Raw genomic sequence first — 20,144 nt, 5'->3', positions numbered from 1 at the left:
GATGAAGACACAATAAACTTGTGTTACCCAGAGAGAACTATGGGAACTAAATGTGGATCGTAACATAATATTTTCACCTTTTTTGTGGTTGGTTGCTTGCTTTTTAAAATTTATTTCTGATCTGATTTTTCTCATGCAGTGTGATAATTGTGAAATAAGTATAGAAGACTTGCACATGTTTAAACTATCCTTGCATGTATTTTGAAAATAGGTATTGTTAAAAAGAAAAAGAAATAGAAAAGCCTAAAGAGATATATATGAACTGATGCTGAGTAAAGTGAGCAGAACCAGAACACTTTTCATAGCAATAAGATTATGTGATAATCAACTGTGATGGACTTGGCTCTTTTCAACAATGAGGTCCAATTCCAATAGACTTGGGATGGAAAAAGTGATCCACATTCAGATAGAGAACCATGGAGACTGAATATGGATCAAAGCACAGTATTTTCACTTTTTGTTTGTGTTTATTTCTTTCTTGTGCTTTTTTCCCTTTTGATCTGATTTTTTTTGCACCACATGAAATAGAAATAAGATGAAAAAGATCTCACATATCAAATTGCTTGCTCTCTTAGGGAGTAAGAGGAGAGGGAGGAAAAGGGAGGAAGGAAAATTTGGAACATAAGGTCTTACAAAGACAAATAAATAATTAATTAAAAAAAACAATGCCACACTCTTATTTTATGGAGGACAAAACTAGACCTCAGGGAAGCAGAGTAACTCATCCCCAGTCACACGGGTAGCAATCATCAGAGGCGGAATTTGAACACAAGACCTCTACCTCAATTCTTTATCCCTCTAGAAGACTCATCCAATCTTGTATATCTTCCCAATTTGAAAAGAAGGCCTACATCAAACTACTAAAAATGTTCTAGGAAAAGCCTAGCATCTCCTATAGGATGTTGTATAACAAACTCTAAATAAGGCAAAATTTTTTCCTCTTCTCATGCATCTTGCAAGAGTTAAAGTCCATTGTACCATCTTGCAAATTTAATATGATAGAAAATGTTCCACTTAAGATACTGTGTGTCCACTAAGACCCTTTAAAAAAAAAATAGCCATTTTAGAGGAAAATATTCATGTATCAGCTATTTCCTTGGCTTTTTATAGTTTATAGAACACAACTCAATTTTTTCTTAAGTACTGTCACCATTATTAACATCCATTACCATCCTCTGCCATAATAAAGTTAATAACCTAATGCAGAGATATCAAATATGTAGCCAAAAGTCTCCCAAATGAAGCTTGAAGTAGATGAAAATGTACTTTCTGATTTTCATGAGTTATAAAAAAGAGAAATAATAAATGTGTGGTTTTCTTAGTCAATATGTAGCTTAGAGGGACTCTTAGGTACAATTTAGGGTTTTTTGGACTGACAACATTTATTTGTCTTTCTGGGTTTTGGGGGGGTTATAGTCTGGTTCTCAGCTATGTTCTAAGTTACCTCTCTAGGGTAAGTGAAGAGGTAAATTAAGACTTAATGTTTTTCCCTATCTAGGAAAGAAGTTCCAATTTCAGATCTATTTCCTGTACAGTTGGTTCCTAACCTAGAGAATCCCATAAAGCTGCTGATAATCAAGAAAACTGTTGATGTCAAATAGGGCTAAATCAGTTTTGGGATTGCTCCCCTCATGCCCTCTCCCCACTTCCTCCCTGCCAGACTAAGACAGAATCTAGGGGACAAACAGATGCGTTTTTGTTTGCATCTCATTCAGTATTCTTACTTTGCTGATTTGTGCTGTCCCTAATCATAAATAGTGATTCTAGTCAGGTTTTGACTCTTTGGAGAATATTTTGCCTAAAGATGAGCCTATTAATGTGAGATTTCTGCAGGGAGATTGAAGAATGCTGACAAACAGAAATGAAACTAGAAACAGAGTCCTTCCTTTAAAAAGTCACATGTGGCTCCATATTATTTCTCCGGGTTCAGGCAAAAAAGAGAGTTCAGAAAAAAAGATCAGACTAGACTCTACTGGCCATCAAAATTTCTGTCCAATACAGCTGGCTCCAACACACTTTGAAATCCCTTGCTGAGCCCTTCCCAAAGATGCTTCAACATTCTCTTGGACCTACTGCTCCATCTGAGGATGAAAATCCACATATCCTAGCAGTTTACTTCTTTCTTCTCTCTATCCCTTTTTCATTTTCTTATTCCTTGAAAGCTGAAAAAGTTCCTTTGGCCCTCTATTAAAAACAAATGTGTTTAATTCTGCTTTGAAAGAATTATGAAAAGAGAAAACAGGAAGACTGAGTTCAAAAGGAAAAGTATTTTAAAAGGCAGACTGTTCACTGTAAAAGCTCCTTTACTTACATTTGGTTTTCCCAAGTACCATCTCATAAGCACCATCATACACTCTAAAAAATCCAGAGTAGCAGCTCCAGATTCCTTATTATTTCATATGCCTTAAGTAAACAGACCCAAGTGGCTGAAAAAGAACTGCATTCCCAGCTCAAACAATCCCTGACTATTCCTCTAATAGACACTGTAATCTCTAATTAAAGCAGAATCACTTCAGTACTAGATTTAGAGAAGTTGGGTCTAGCTACAATTTTCAACACGGAAATACCATCTGCTCCATGTGAATGCTTTATATTTAAGAATAACTAGGACACTGATCCCATGATATCATTGTATACCTGAGCAATAACATTAGGTATTTACTGTCAAGCTAACAAAAATCACTGACTTAATAACAATGATTAACACCAACAGTTTTTTCCTAACTCTGCCCATTGTGCAAAGAAGCCAACAACCAAAGACATACAGCAGAATTATTAGGCATGAATCTTGGTAACTGTACAACCTTACCTTTCTGCCTAATTCTAGGCAGCAGAAATACTTCCCCATCCCCACCCCACATGTTAGTGATTCATTTTATAATTCTGAACCTGTTATTCAGTTTCCTCATTTATAAAATAAAGATGATACTAATTTTCCAGGTTTTTTAAAAAGAAAATTAAATTTAAAATTACATATATGATTATTAACTGAGGAGCAACCTAGTTAAAGGCAAATAAATTTATCCCCTAAATAACTAGCCACAGAAACCAATAAATTCACCAAACAACTTTTTGCTTCTACAGTGATGGAAGGAGAAAGACAGAAATGGGGACAAGGAGCTATAAATAGGCTCATCTTTGGGCAAAATATTCTCCAAAGAGTCAAAACCTGACTAGAATCACTATTTATGATTAGGGACAGCACAAATCAGCAAAGTAAGAATGCTGAATGAGATGCAAACAAAAACTCATCTGTTTGTCTCCTAGATTCTGACTTAGTCTGGCAGGGAGGAATCAACTATCAGTACTATACTTTCCAACTCCTTATCCAATGAAAAATGAACAGATGGCTGACTAATGGTAATGTCAATCTTGACATGTATCATAACAGGAATCAATCAATAAGAACGTATGAAGCATTTACTATATGCTAAGCAAACGGGGAACTGGGTGAAGTAGTGGATAAAAACATCCTCAAGACTCATCTTCCTCAATTCAAATCTGGCCTCAGACATTTAGTAGCTGTGTGACTGTGGGTAACTCATTTAACTATGTTTCCCTCAATTCCCTCATTCTGTAAAATGAGCTGAAGAAAGAATGGCAACCAACCACTCCAATATCTCTGCCTAGAAAAGCCCAAATAGAGTCACAAAAAGTTGGACCAACTGAAAAATGACTTCTCAAATGTGGTAAGCACTATGCTAAACAGCAAAGATATCCCTCCCTATCCCCTTCCCCCCCCAAAAAAAAAAAACCAAAACAAAAATAGTGAGTTTTAAGAAGCATACATTCTGATGAGAGGCAACCTAGACATAAACAGGCACATAAAAATACGAAGCAGATGGAAAATAGCCTTCGTACAGAAGGAGCTAGAATCTGGAGCAACAAAGAAAGTCTCCAGCAGATGATGCTGTCTGAGTCTTCAAGGAAGCCAGTTTTTTCTAAGAGACAAAAGGTGAAGACAGAAAGCACTTCAGAAATGGATAAAAGCATAAAAGAACAGATGAAAAATGGAGTTTTCTTACATAAGTAACAACAAGGGGGTCAGGGTGGTCTGATCATTTAGAAGAATAGCTCATGGCTTCTCCATGGCAAGGGAAAAAACCAAATCGGTAAAACAAGTATTGTTTTGTATTTAAAAACAAGAAAAATGTCATGTGAAATGGGTCGCTTGCTTCGTTACTTATGATGAACATACATAAAAAGATCAGAATGAAAATCATTGCAGCATTACAGGACAACATTTATCACAAAGAATGAAGTAAAGAAATTCTCCAAACTACCTAGGAAGTTTTTCAGTTCTGGCCTTTAATTTCCTGACTACAAAAATACATAGTTGGGCTAAATCATTTGAGGTATCTTCTAGCTCTAAGTATATGATCCCATGAATTCAACAAGATCCTCCAGATTAGATCCCCATATACTTTAACATTCCCTAACCAATTTCAATGTAAAGGTAGGCACAGATAGGCAAACACCCAAAAATTATGGAACACAATAATAACGACAGTGATGATGATGATAGCTGGAATTTTTGTAGCATTTTAAGGCCTGCAAAGCATATGAACCTCAAAAGCAACCTAGGAGACAGACACTATTATTCTCTCCATTTTACAGATAAGAACTCTGAGGCTGAGAGAAGTTAAAGACCTTGTTTGGGGTCAGGCAGCGAGTGTTGGAGGCAAGATTCAAACTCCACCTGCAACACTCTATATACTGCCTCTTCCAGCTGCCCTAAATTTGGAGGACTAAGCATTAAGAGGACAAATGCTAATCTATGGGCATCACACTGACATACTGCAAATGTTTTCTTCAAAAAAGAGAGTTCCAAGGCCATAACTAACAAGCATAACACAGCATCACACACACAAAAAGAAATAGAGAAACTGGTTATATTTAAACAAAGAGGGAATGCAGCCAATATGAAGTACTATCTAAGTCAAATGTATGTTCTACTGCTCAGTAGAACAAATACAAAAAGTGTTACAAAATTAGAAGAATAAAAATAAAAACACATGGAATGCAACTCAGCCAACTCCAACTTGACCTATTTAACCTTTTCTCCAGTTATGTCCTCTTCCTTCTGAAATAATTTCATAGTCACTTCTGTACGTATGTGTGTATCACCGATAGAAGGTAAATTTATAAAGCACAAAGATTTTTTGTCTTTATTATCTCCAGATCTTTAACACAATGCTTTATTCAGAGAAGATCCCTGACTTGTATCTGCCAGAGTAAGTAGAAGCAGGGGAGCCAAAATAATTTAAAAAGGGAGAAGGGAGAATGGATAAAAAGAATATTTGCACAGAGTATAATCACTTCCTGAGAAAGCTTAACCTAATCAACTGTCTCTAAAAGACAAAGATATGTTAGAAACTGTCCAGATGATAAAAGAAGTTCATACTGCAGAAGTTGTGGGAAGATAGATATACTAATCCATTGTTTGTGATGCTGTGAATTACTTGGTCAAACCATTCTGGAAATATGGAGTTATGTATAGTGCCCTTCGACTCATGTGTGGACATACACACTCCAAAGAAAGTTAGATACAAAGCAGCCCCCCACATATGGATGACTGAACAGATTGTGTGTAAACGGAATAGAATATTCTTGCATTGTAAACAATGGCAAATATGCGGAATCCAGAGAAACATGGGTATATGAACCAAGGCCACATAAAATAAGAATCACAAGAACACAACACAGAATGTCTGAAATAATATGCATTACAAAACAAAGGACCAAAAAGAGGCTGACCTCAGTCTAATTGCAATGGCCAACCTTAGCCCCAGTCCCAAGCAACAAAGTGAAAAATCACCTTGCCTTCCACTGGAAGGGAGCTAAGCCTAAGGGAAGGGAATAGTGGGGTGAAGCAAAAACTGTCAGACATCATCACATGTCAATTGTCTTTTCTTACTGTTTTCATTTCTTATAAGATAGTGCTCAAAGGAGGTAGGAAGTATATCCATAAATAACTCTGATGTCATACATCAATAAACATACATTAATAAAACTTACTTTAAAAAATAAATTACAAGTAATTTTTTAGGCAATAAATACCAAATAATGTGTTTATTTCCCTATCTATGAGACCTTTATAAGAACAATCTGCATCAACAGTAAGGGCACACTTGAAGATCTGAAAAGAAGGGAGTTTCTACAAATCATATTCCATTTAGTTTCACAACTGACTGAGAGGTACAGACACAAGAACCCACCATACTTAACTGCTTTTTGACTAAATATTATTTTAAAAGCAATGGATTTAGTGGAGCAAAATGCTGCCTTAAGGGTTGACAGTAAGCTGTCATGTAGCTGTTAAAATGATCCAAGATTCCTTAAAACTAAAAGAGATGGTTCTATTTAGTGATTCAGTGAATATTAAAAGTAAACAAACATAAAACAGGCACACTAGTCAGAGATCTTCTCAACAGCTGCCTTACTAAGACCAGAAATCATACCCTGAGGACTTAACCTTTACATTCCTGGATTTCTTCTGTATATATCTTGTATTTATCTAACAAAATAATGACATCACCTGCTGTTTTCCCTCATTAGAATTTAAGTTCCTTGAGGTAATGAGCTATTTTTTCTTTTTTCTTTTTTTTTTTCCCCCCAATTCCCACAACTTAGCAAATCCTGCCTAGCAAATAAATAGTAAGGAACAGAGATAGGAAATTGTAAGAGTCCTTTAAATGGGCGGACACGGCGCATCGGGAGATTGAGGCCCAGAAGTAATTTCTGTGGATATTAGGACTGCCTTGTAGGTGGGATCTTGGCCACATTGAAATAGCTTCGTAATGGGTGACTCTCTCGCTGACTGGCTGTGTGTGAGACCTCATAAGCCCTTTATAAGCCCACTGCAGGCAGTAGTCGCTCTCTTTAACCTGGCGCTCTTCACCCTGACTCCCTAGCCTGGGTGGCCAAGCCAAGGTGGATAGCCGAAAGAGGTAAGGAGTTTAGTAGTGAACACGTGGATCTTCTGACCAGGTGTTCACTCGGGAACCAACAAGTCAGGGCATCAGTCAGGGCATTATGCGAGTAGGTATAATAAAGGCTTTTAAGATTACACGTGGCTGTTCTTGAGCGCGCTACCGGTTATTAAACTATAGATTCAAGAGATCGTTGCCAGAGACCTTTGAAGGCCTCAGAGGAGGCGAGCCGGGTAGAGTTCACACTGCAAAGGACAGTGGTCAAAGGCACTCTGGGCCTACAGCAGACTAGTAATTGTAACTGCCGGGAGAGCACATTACAGGAAATGAAGCCATGATTTTATAGGTGTAGGGACCTTCCAGATGAAGCAACAAATCAGCAGTGGTGGTCAGCACTTGGTCTGCCACAATCAGTGTCACTCACTTGGGATACTGAGGGAAAAGTCAAAAGAGCTGCCCTACCAGAGGCAGAACTCAAATAGAAGTGTTCCTGGCTCCAAGACCAGCTGTTTGTTCCTTTTACAGCACTGCCTTTCAAATAAAGAAAATGCAAAATAAAGGTTTGCTAATTGATTGACTATATGAATAACTGGTTCATACGAGATTCATCATTGATCAGGTGCTACAACATGAACATTAGAAATTGGCCCAGGATTGAAGAAGAAAATGGACAGGGATACAATTATGAAATTTCAGCTTTCAATGATCTCAATCTTGTTTCCCAAAAAGCCATATTTGTACTAGGGAAGAAATGTGGCTATGAACTATGCCACTGAAAAATTAAGGCTTCAGATTACCCAAAGGGCAGTAGAGAGTTATATGGCAGACCTCAGTAGGCCATCACGTGATTATATAAAAAGTTATTTTCAAAAAATAAAATCTACAAAAGGAAAAGGAGAAAGACCAGTAATGTGAAAAACATAATAACCAGTTCATATACTCCAAAAGTATCCTCACAACATTACAAGATAGGAAAACCTCCAACAAACCCTTGAGAATATATAGAAAAACAAGAAGAAAGAAAAAGAAGGCATTGGTGGATTGCAGACTCAAATATTAGAGGCTGTCTCTTTATCAGTGAGATCACAGGCTAAAAGTATGAAAGTACTAATGGGGACTAGTTCCCATTTAAATCCGCTGTACTCTTGTTTGTCTAGATGGGTAACTTTCAGAATGAATATATCATGCTCTAAGAAACCCCAGAAGCCATCTGTTCTAACCCACATCTGAGCAGATTTGGAGAAAAGATAATGAAGAAAAACAACAAATTATAAGGTATCTCAAGAGTCAAAGATTGAGGGCTAGAAGAGGCTTGAGGAGCCTTTGCATCCAACCCGGTCATTTTACACATCAGGTGACTGAGGCCCAGTATCCCAGAGAGTGGAGCTGGAGCTGGGGGCAACACAGCTTTGCAGACTCCCAGAAGAGCAGTTTCTACAGCAGCATGTACAGAAACTCTGCAGTAGTACAGTTACTAATGGACATGTCATTGCCTCCAAGCTGAGAGTAAGAGTTGTCTTCTTTTGTTTCCCAAGGCTTTGCGTGTCATGACTAATGGATGGTTGCTGAAGTTAAACTGAAAGGATCCAGAAATAGTTCTGAAAAATTATCAAATTATCTTCTTTGGGGTCTATAAATTCTATTTCTTTTCCTACAAATCCTAAGATACAGACATAAGACAATTCAGTCTTTTTCTAACAGCATTTGCACTCAACATCTTCCTGCAAATTCTAAACAGAAAGGAAATAATAAATAAATATATAATTTATCTCTGGAACAATGCCTTATTTATTTGAAACTTTGGGCACATATTTTTATTTCAGTGCTACTCTATAAGGTTTCTTATTAGTACCTTTAGTATTGTTTATAAATTATCTTCATTAGTCAAATCATTTTTCTCTTCTATGCCAGGAAAAACAATCTTTCTCACTCTGTCACTATGTCCCAGGGACACAGATGAGGCTGTACAAACCCATCAGTCTCATGGTTTCTTTAACATGTCAGCTTAAACAGTGCTATACGATAGAAATTGCTGTGCTCATCCATGCAAGTGCAATTCATGAAACACCAATTTCTTTCAAGACTTTTCTTCCTGACTTATGATATCAAGTAAAACACTAGTAATTCTATATGCTTAAAAAAGAAGAGAAAGAAATTCATCTTGAAAGAGGAAGTTCAAATGTATTGATGGAAGATAAAGAAACAATTCAATTTCTATTCTGTTATATTTTGTTGAAGAGAAGAAAATAGGTAGTTCAAAAAGGTGAAAAATAAGTTAATATGAAGTCACTGATTTCACTGCATGTAGGTTTTCAATCACTGACTCTGAGAATGTGAGTCACTCCTATATTTGGCTTTAAATTATTCTGAGGCTAAATATACTTAAATGATCTCAGCAATAATTACTGGGTGACCCAGGTTCCTGTAATGCCTCTAGGAAAGTTAGATAATTAATTTCCTACCAGAAAAGTTTTGTTTTTTGTTTTTTTTAATTTAAAAGATCACCTCCTGCTTCTGTATCCTCACTATTATCAGTCAATTCCATTTCAACATTTATTAAGCACTTGTTATTTGCAAGGCACTGTAATAGGAAATAGGAATTTGAGATAGCTATAATAAATCCAGATTCATGAAGCTCACAATCTTAAGGGAAAAAGATGAATAATTGTAAATACTCCAGAGACCAAAGAAAAAAAGGGACCACCCCGCATACACTATACATAGCAAAATCAAACTAATGTTGGGGAGGGGGGAAGAGAAATAAACCCATGACAACTTCAAATTAAAAGTTGTTAGAAATGAATAACCTCTGTCCATCCAGTCCTTCAGACAGAGGCTGTCGGAGGTAAAATCAGCATGATGTCACGAAGGCCTTGTGGCCAACCAGCCTTTAATGAATAGGCCTTTGGATCTTCCTCATGATCTGAGATGCCCCTTATCCCAAGACTTAGTTTTATAGTGTTTGGCAAAATGATAAAGCCACACTTTGACTCTTCAGAATGGCTGGTAAAAAGTGATTTACATGGAGAGGAAAATGGGAGGGGCTGATGATCAAGGATGGGCAGGGCCAAATGCTCATGACTATTTCCCCATGTTAAGGAGGAAGAGCAAGAGAAAGGGAGAAAGACACATAGAAGGAGAAAGAGAGAAAGAGGATGAAGGACAAAGTGACAAAAAGAAGCTGAGGGACTTTCCTTATTATTAGAACATCTCAGTCACACTAGGCTTAATCACTTATCAAGCAAAAAGGAAAAATTTTAAATTAACTTCCTAACTGTGGTCAAGCAAGTTACCATATAACCTATAATTTAAATAAGTTCACTTGTTTAACTAAAAGGAAGCCAACTATATCTAATTATTCCTAAATACAAGTTGACTAAAACAGCAACTGACTAAATATATATTAATAGACAGATATAACTAAAATAATCATTACCCCTATGAAATCATACTAAACTGAATAATACTAATTGGAATAAAATATGGGTTAAATAGTCACTTGACAGTCAAGAAAGAAACATGGATAGTCGCAAAGGATCAAGCTCACTAGAAAGGACAACACAAGCTCTATCAGTATAGATGTTTATTAAAACATAAATTTAAAAACTGAGAAAAGATAAATCTGAGAATTAGTGTATGATATAGGTCAAAAGTTTTCAACTTTGTGGTTTTAGGACTCCAATACACTAAATATCCTGAAGACTTCCATCTTACAACAAAACGTTTATTGATGTAGATTATATCTGCTGATATTTGTCCTGCTATAAATTAAAACATCTTAATATTACTATGAAAATTTTGACCTTTCACATCACCTGAAACAGTCTCAGACTCTTAGGGATGCATGGATCACACCTTAAGAATCCAGGATTTAGGCACTGAATGCTATAGAACCCTAGAGGAGAGGAAGATGAATTGGGGCTGAGTGGTTTGGGAGAATTCAAGGGAATGTCACCTGTAGAGTGTGGATTTAATAAGTATTTGCAGAACTAAGCATATTAACATATGAATGGACCTGGAAAGACCAGAAGATCTGAATAAGTGGAAAAAGGAAGCCCTGGCAAAGATAAACATACTAAGAAAATGAGCATACAAACAGAAATAAACACAGCAGATTTCAGGAGAAAGACAAAACTATCCTGACTGAAGCATCACATCAGAAGTATGCTAGAGAATAATCTGAACTAAAGCTAGGGATAGGAGGGAAATTACAGAAGCCCTTGAAAAGAAGAGTTATACTTGACATGAGAGGAACCGGAATTCAATGAAGGTGTATGAAGATGGGGCATGATAAATATAATCAAGTTTATTCAGGAAGGTTAGGTTAGAATGGAGAAAAGACTATAAACTTTATATGATATTTTCTAGGTTGCTGGAGTCATCCCGACCTAAAGACCTATGTAATGAGGGGGCAGCTAGGTGGCGCAGTGGATAGAAAACCAGTCCTGAATTCAGGAGGACCCGAGTTCAAATCTGGTCTCAGACACTAAACACTTCCTAGCTGTGTGACCCTGGGCAAGTCACTTAACCCCAGCCTCAGAAAAAAACAAAAAAACAAAACAAGACCTACATAATGACAAAAGGGACAAATCATAATCTGTTTTTAAGGAAAAACTGGCAAGATTCTAAATATGAGACTGACTATGGAGTTTGGCGTTTGGGTGACTAGAAACCAGTGACAGAGAAAAGGAGAAATTCATGAAAGATCTGTGTAACAATAGTAACAGAATCATCTTGAGCCTTGCGTGAAATGAAGTGGTGAAAGGAAAAACAAAATGGCTACAAGTAAATAAGGGTGAAATGAACTAATTTCCATATAGGTTTCCTGCTTTCCTTTTTTTTCTTTTGTAGATTTCTAAATCAAATTTGAATACCATTTTCATTAGTTTCAAGAAAACCAAAAAATATTAGCAATCACCAGGATTTGATTATAAACTAACAACTAGACATCTGTATGTTTCCCAGACCATCACATTGTTAGAGATTCCAACTTTTTTTCTTAACTTTTCTTAACATTGTTTCCACTGGAGGTTTTTTTAACTGCAAAATTTTCAAAGATATCTCTATGTAGTAATCACTTATATTTTGCAGCCAAATGGAATCTTTATTTCTCTATTGCCAAACAAAACTGGCTTTCCTACAGAGACCAATTTGGGCCCATGCTGTACACCCCAAAAGCAATTTCATTATCAGTGATAGTGATATTTTTCTGCAATGTTTTTTCTTTTTAATTAAAGTAACAGACCTACATTATAAACTTCCTTATACTACCTTACAAAATCTTTACCTACATACTGCAAATGAATACCTGAATGCTTACTTCATTTTTTAAAAACTTTCAGTATTATTGGTGTTAATATTTGATTGCTTACATTTACAGATTACTCTGATTTGTGAGAGATCTTTGACAGAGACCTCATAAAAAGACCTCTGTTCTTATTGTATTTTTTAAATGAACAGAAGTCTATTTTATCTTGTTCTAGGATCTGTTAATTTCATTAATATAAGGACCTAAAGATGAGGGTAAATTTTATTACTTAAGTCTCAAGGAGTTGTCTAATTCCTAGGGGAACCAGATTAAAATGTGATTGGAAATGTTTAACATTAATAAAATAAAATAAAAATATTTCCCTGGCAAAATATAAATGAAAGCTATGTAAGGAAAACTCCATTGTCTGAAGCCAACCATCTTATCAGCTTAATTATACCTAGAATTTTCTAAATGGACTCCTAAGTCTCATTTTCCAAGGTAACAATGACCAATGACCCCCTCAAGTACAAAAGAATTTAATTCCTATAATCTACTATGAATGAACGCTGCTCAGTTTGAGCTGGGGGGAAAAAGGTATTTTTCTTTTAGCTAAGTTAATTAGTCCAGTGATCACAGGTGAATGCCTAGGGATAAATGCCAAACTGATTTTGTAAGCTTTAAAGACAACTTCAAAAGAATAACCTACTGACAGTGGGTTACAAATCTTAGTTAACATCTTTATATATAAATAATAGGGGTCTTAATGAAAAGTTAACAAATGATCAGGAATAACTCTTCTTTTTCAAAAGGGAAAAACAAAAGACCACTGCACTGGTAGACAGATATGAGTTTAAATCCTAATTTTTCTATTACCAAATTTGTGACTTTAGACAAATGAATCTCTCTAGGCCTTATCCTACTCATCTACAAAATGAGGGTTTTATCTGATGACCAACGGTCCCTTCCAGTTCTTAAATGCTATAAGTATTTTAATTTCAGAGTCCAAGGTATGGCCTTTAAGCTCAACACAATTATTTTTACCTTTTCTTCAAATAACTTAAGTCCTTTAGCTTTTGTTTAAAAAAAAAAAAAAAATCTTCTTTATAAAGAAATCAGGTTTCTGGGCAATGAAACAGAAGTTGTATCCAAAAAAGCTACATAGTTTTGAAGAAAATGGAAAGTGAATGGGAAGGAAGACTAAGCAAATGAAGAATGTCCAAGGCAAAAAAGTTTAGAGACATAGACATCAATTACTGTCAGATTTATCTTAAAAGGAGGATCAAAGTCAGTGGTTCACCAATGTCACCATTAGTCAATGAAACAAGAGTAGCACTAAAATCAATTACAATGAGATTAAAAAGAAAAAGAGAGCATCAAGATACAAGTTACGAATCCCCAATGTCTAGAGTTCTTTAAAAGACCGTCTTTTATCTCAAAAAAATGATGGCCATTTAAAACAAAAGAGAGAATCAGAATTCAAACACGAGGATCCAAGAAGTCAAAGTTGTTGTTGGTCTAAGAAATAAGCACTTATGTCAAATGTTTATATAAATGTCCCTGAAAATTATATCCTGCCCTCCTTTTCAATCACCATAAAACATTTCTCACAATTGCAGCCAGCTAATAATGTCAAATATTTTAAAATCTGCCCACAGGCAGGAACCATGAACAAGACATTTCAATGAACAAATATTGTCAAAGTACAGCTTGTGTCTAAATGAGACACCTCATCAACATTCAGTTCTATCATTTTTATCTTCTTCCTCTTCCTGTCCCCTTTCCCCCCAAATAGACCTCCTCCAAATCAATCAACAAAAACTCAGTGGGTTCCTACAGAGACTTCCAAATCAATCAACAAAACCTCCTACAGAGTGCAGGATTCTGAAGTTAAACACACTGCTCTAATTAGCTTATGATCAAGACAAGACAAAGCATAAATACAAGAAATTAAATAGAAACTGAGAGAATGAATTCTTTTTACTTTTTGATACTGATCAGGTCCCAAGTTACTGACTAGGAAAGTTATGGTTTGTTAATAGTGTCTTAAGTGTTTAGCCTGTTGCTGCTGTTGTTTTCAAAGGAAACACACCATCTGAAGAAATATTAAAAACAGCTTGCATCTACATTGCTCTCTTAAGGTTTGGAGAGAGCTTTAATTATATTATCTCACCGCTCCTTACTTTTCCTTAACATGTCAGCTCATTTCTCACTTTTCAGATTTGCAAAGAGCTTTAGCTATCTATTATCTCATAACTCCTTACTAGCTCTTTATTTCTCCTTAATTTCCTCTCGCGATTGCACAGGGCATCCAAGCCAATGACAATGCTGAGTTTGGCCCTCGAAATGGAAAGGTCATCAGGAGGCCATTTCATGCAGTATCTCCTCAATTTTCTAGAGGAACCTCTCCGGTGAAAAGCAAAGTTCTCAAACTTTGGAGCGATAGGCGCCACTTCGTTAATTGCACACTGTGACTGACAGGAAGACAGAGCTGGAATCAGGAAGACAAATCTTGCCTCATCCTCCCTCGATGGGCAGGTCCTTCCCCACAGGTTTTTTATCTGTAAAATGGGGATTAATAAGAGCAACTACTACTTCGGATCTGTCAATCAATCTGCTAGAATTGTGGCGAGGATGCAAAATAAAGCACTTTGCAAACAAGATACATAGGATAACGTAAAGCGCTTGGCAAATCTAACGCGCTATTGTTATCCCGATCTACCTTTAAATGGATACATTTGGGTAAGACGTTCAGCCGGGGGTACTGGGAGGAGAGGGAAATGCCCAGGGAGAGAAGATGACGGTAGGGGAAGGCACCCGCCGGCGGGCAAGTACCCCGGAGAATTGGAAGGGGACGGAAGAACGCGCCCGGCCCAGCTCGAACTCGGGGGCCCCAGGAGGGAGAAGTTGGAGGACCGGGCGTAAGCAAGTAAGAGGGGAAGAGGCTCGCGCTTGGATGCCCAGAGTGCGGCCCCAGACCGGGGGCTCAGAGCTAACGGGAGTCGGGAGCCGGAAGCCGGGCGGCCCCGCCGCGCTCCTCGCCCCCCGCCCCGTGCTCCCCGACCTGTCCTCGCTGGCCGTGATCACGCCGTCTTCTTTGGGGATGAGGAGCGCCGCAGTGACGGCGTCCTGGTGGCCCTCGATCTTGTTGAGCAGAACCGGACGGCTGCTCTGCGGCCGTGAGTGGATTTCCGCCGCCATCTTCGCAGCGGCGGCGGCAGCAGCGTCGGGAGCGACGGGAGCGTCACGGTGGCGAGCGCCCCTCCCCCCTACCGGACCGCCCGTCAGCTGACAGCCGGAGATCCTCTGACGGTATATCTGCTAATAGCGCCGCCGCACCCTCGCCGTATTGTCTGGGGAAGCCGCGCCTAGGATAAAAGGAGCTTTTGGGGCCCACGGCACAATATTTAGAAAACCTTATTCCTGCGGGGATCTTGTGGCAATGGTTAGTCAGTTCTCCACACCGCGAAAAATTAATACATAAAACAAAAATCCAGGCTTTCCAAGTAGGGCAACTTTGTTACTGCTTCGTCCATGCCCTTTTAAAGTAAGAAGCCGAATATTTTCCCGAAACCCCCCAATCTAGGATAAGAAAACAAGTATTTGTTGTAGTTAGAGGGCTGAATTACTTGATGATAAGTATGCAATGTTCTTAATAATTCAGAAGGAGGCACAAGTTAGAGCAATTTTATAACTAACTTATTACATTTAATACACCCTTTTCAAGTAAACTGTGCTTTCCCCTATCAGCGGCCCTCTCACTTTTTAAATAGGGGCCAGTTCACCGTCCCTCAGACTGTGGGAGGCCCCACTCTAGTGAAAACAAAAGCTCACACTCTGCCTCCGCCCCTCAGCCCATTTGCCATAACCCAGCCCGCAGGCCGCAGTTTAAGAACCCCTGCCCTAGATTCTCAAACTAGGTTCTTAAGAAAACTAATGTCTTTTCCTTTATTTACTTAAACCTTAAAAGCAAAATAGGAACAGAAAAAAAAAATTGCCTGTGCACAGCAGAACATGAAAGGATTCAAAATGAATTTCCATTTTTAGAATGTCTCTATCCCATCACAATGTTCAGAGCCGTCCGTCTTTTCTCTTTCCCCCATCTTTTCTTTGAAAACCACTATTTTTCTTTTCTTTAAAGTTACACAAAATGTATTTTCATATTAGCCAAGCAGTTTAAAAAAATCAAGAAAAATAATGAAAATGAAAATAATTTGCTTCACTTTGCACTCAGAGTTTATCAGTTCTTTGGAGGTAGAATTTGTCAGCATATGCCCTTTGGAATTATCTTGGATCACTAATAAGAATCTTTCACAGATGATGGTCATTAGAATATTGTTACTGTACACAGTGTTATCTTTGTTCCATTCACTTTGAATCAGTTCTTATGCCTTCCTTTTTTTTTTTTTCTGAAGCCATTGTCTTTCTCATTTCTTACAACACAAGAGTATGCATCACAATCGCCTGTTTTACAAGCTTGTTCACCAATTGATGGGTACGCCCTTAATTTCCAATTCTTTGCCACCAGACAAAGACCTGCTATAAATATTTTTCTACTTATGCCTTTGATCTCTTTTGAAGTATTGCTGGGTAAAAGGGCATACACAGTTTTATAGTCCTTTGGACATAGTTCCAAATTGTACCCTAGAATTATTGTACAATTCCCAACAGTGCATTATTTCTCCACATCTCTTCCAGCATTTGTCATTTTCCTTCTCTGTTTTGTTACAGACAATCTGATAAAAACCAGTATTTTTTAAAGGAGATCTTGTAGATAGAAAAGAGGAGTTACTGACACATTTAAATGTATGGGATTGCCTGTCATCAAGGGGAGGGAGTAGAGGGAGAGAGAGGATAATTTGGAAAAATGAATACAAGGGATAATGTTATTTAAAAAATTACTCATGCATATATAATGTCAAAAAACTTATAAATAAAATAAATAATAAATAAATAAAAGAAAGAAAAGAGGAGTTACTAGATAATAATGCATATGCAAAAAAAAACCAAAACGGTTTTAAGACCTAAAAATAGTTTTTAAAAGGCACAAATTAGATAACTTTGTTACTACCTACTACATTATCATACTTAATATGATAAAATTTGAAAAAAGTGTTTGCCCTAAACCCCATCCACACTAATTTAGCATCTTCAAAAAGCTAGTATTTATCAAGGAGCACTTAATGGGGGTTGCAGATGTGTGGGATGAGTGTTGCTAGGTAATGATAGATATTTAAAAAAATTTTTTTAAATACATACAAGTTTAGAAGGGCTCTCAAAATGGATGATTTGATTATTAGCTTATTAAAGTTAATATGCCCTTAAAAATACAGATCAGGGGCAGCTAGGTGGTGCAGTGGATAGAGCACCAGCCCTGAATTTAGGAGGACCCGAGTTCAAATCTGTTCTCAGACACTTAACACTTCCTAGCTGTGTGACCCTGGGCAAGTCACTTAACCCCAGCCTCAGGGGGGGAAAAAAATACAAATCAAGCTCACAATTTCATATTCAAAGCTCTTTTTGTTCTTTGCTTATTGAAAGATTTGTGTTTTGGCACAGAGTAAGAGAGAAGTTGATCAGTACGTGTGGAATAGAGAGATAAGGTGAAGAACTTACAGGAATATGTGAATTCTTTTTCTGTATTTTATTTTCATTATTTCTGTGTTTCCCCTATGACTTGTATAATACGTTCAGGCCCGTATGTTCTTGAGCCTTGGCCAGCTATATCTGAAGCCTGAAGGCCTGATTTTCTGTTTCCTCGAAATCACTTTTCTAGGAAACAGAAATCTTCCATTCCAATCTCTCCAGATAGCAACAACCATTTAGATGCCTCCCTCTCCCCTTCTCAGTGCTCTCTTACTTGTGATGTAATCTTTTGTATAAAAGCTGTGTATCTTTATTACTTCTTTAGCCCTCCTCCCTCGAGCTTTCTCTTTCCCTTATCTCATGATAGAACAGACTCATTCTCTGGAGGTATAATTTCTGCTTTCTATTTTGAGTGATCTCTGAGTAGTCATTTTGGGTAATGGTCTTTTACATCCCACACAAGTAGAACAGATTGGATATACAATGTGCAGAAGCAAATAAGCTGAGTAAGTTATTGTTTGATAAACCCAAAGATCCTAGTTATTAAGTAAGACAAGAATTCATTATTCAACAAACACATTTGGAAAAATTAGAAAGCAGGCTAGCGCACAAAAACCGGCATTTCATACTGTATAGGCTCAAAATGATTTTACATGATTTTAGAAATAAAGTGATATCATATGCAAATTAGTAAAACATGGAAAAAAATCACTGGTCAAATCTAAGGAAAAGGGAAGAGTTCAGGACCAAACAAGAGATAAAGAGAATCACAGAGATAAAATGGATGAATTTGAAAATACAACATTTGAAAGGTTTTGTGCAAACAAAAAAACAATGCAGTGAACATTAGAAAAGAAACAGAAAAAAAAAATTGCAGCAATTTCCTCTGACAGTTATCTTATCTCTAAGATACACAGAGAAAAGGGTCAAATTTACAAGAATAAGAATCATCTCCCAATTAATTAGAGATCAAGCAATGTGAATAGAAACTTTTCAGAAGAAATATAATCTACTAATGAAATTTGAAAAAATGCTCTAAATTCTTAATAAAGACTTGCAAATTTAAACATACCACACATCAGATTGACTAAGATGGCATAAAAAAAAAAAAAAAAGAGGAATTCTGAAGTGGATGTGGGAAAACAAGTATACTATACATTGTTGCAGTAGTTGTGACCTAGTTCAACTATTCTGCAAAGCAATTGGGATCTATGCCCCCAAAACTATTAAACTGTGTATACCCTGGACTCATTACACCTAAAGAGTTCAAAGGATAAAGGATCCATATTTACAATATGTATATATTTACAACAACTCATTTTGTGATAGCAATTCCAAACTGAGGGGATTCTGATCAATTGGGAAATGCTAGAGCAAGTTACTTTGTTTTGTGTTTGAATACTACTGTTGTTGTAAGAAATAGTGGTTTCAGAAAAGGAGATAGTTTTAGAAAAAGTTGGAATTCCTTATAAGAACTTACATAAAGTGAAGAGAGCAGAATCAGAACAATTTATACAGTAATAGCAATGTTGCAAAGAAAATCAATTTTGCAAGACTTAACTAACTTAACACAATGAGCAATAGCAATTCCGAAGAATTTATAATGAAACATGCTATAGATAGAAACATGCAGGTAGAAAACTGATGGACTCAGAATACAGATTGAAGCATCTTTTTTGCTCTTTTCTTTCCCTTTTATATTTTTGTGCAAGGCTAATGTAGAAATTTGTTTTGCATAATTACATATTTGTGGGGGTTTATGTTTCTTGCCTTTACAATGGGTAGGGGAAAGGGAAGAAGAGAAGTAGGAATTGAAGATAATTAAAATTGAATTATTGTTGAAAATAAATTAAAATACAGGTCTGTGTTTATTGATGATTGTGAAATATATAATAAAATTAAAACATTCATTGTTTATTGTATTTTACACTTCATATTTATAACTAGGAAGGCCTTGCATTATACAAGTAACCCCAGATATACCTTTGCATTGTTCTATACAAGGAAACTTAAGTGTTGGCTCATTTCCTGTTTGGTTATTTAACTTGACTTAACAATAATCTTTTGCAAAAACAACTAAAGTTTATTCTGTATCTATTTGTAACAACTAGATATGTAGTTTTAACCATTAGATTCACAATAAACACACTTGAGTTTCCAGAATTATTGAGTATTTATCCTCTGGATGGGTAAATGGATGTGGGGACAGGGGTTTGGAGAAGATTTAGATTTTTTTTTTTTTAATCAAGCATCTGTATTGACATTTTTTTTTTCTCTAATTGTCTTTGTTCCTCTGTCTGGCTCTCTCTCTCTGAGCCTAAATCTAGAAGAACTTTAAATGTGGATAAACAAAAAGAGAAAAATATTTTGGGGCTAAT

The 20,144-nt window shown here is 36.7% G+C and overlaps 1 protein-coding gene across 1 annotated transcript in view; it reads right to left on the bottom strand.

The window, feature by feature from the left end:
• Positions 1-15,445, bottom strand: part of WDFY1 (WD repeat and FYVE domain containing 1) — a 54,673-nt gene extending 39,228 nt beyond the window's left edge. The window contains exon 1 of the mRNA XM_074298600.1: positions 15,245-15,445. Coding sequence (XP_074154701.1) covers positions 15,245-15,381 — 137 coding nt within the window. The 5' untranslated portion in view covers positions 15,382-15,445. The remainder of the gene's footprint in view (positions 1-15,244) is intronic.
• Positions 15,446-20,144: the final 4,699 nt, after the last annotated feature.

Source organism: Sminthopsis crassicaudata, chromosome 3, assembly GCF_048593235.1.
Source record: "Sminthopsis crassicaudata isolate SCR6 chromosome 3, ASM4859323v1, whole genome shotgun sequence".
NCBI classification, from domain to species: domain Eukaryota; kingdom Metazoa; phylum Chordata; class Mammalia; order Dasyuromorphia; family Dasyuridae; genus Sminthopsis; species Sminthopsis crassicaudata.
Note: the sequence above shows the minus strand (reverse complement) of the source record. Positions and strands in the feature narration are given on the sequence as shown.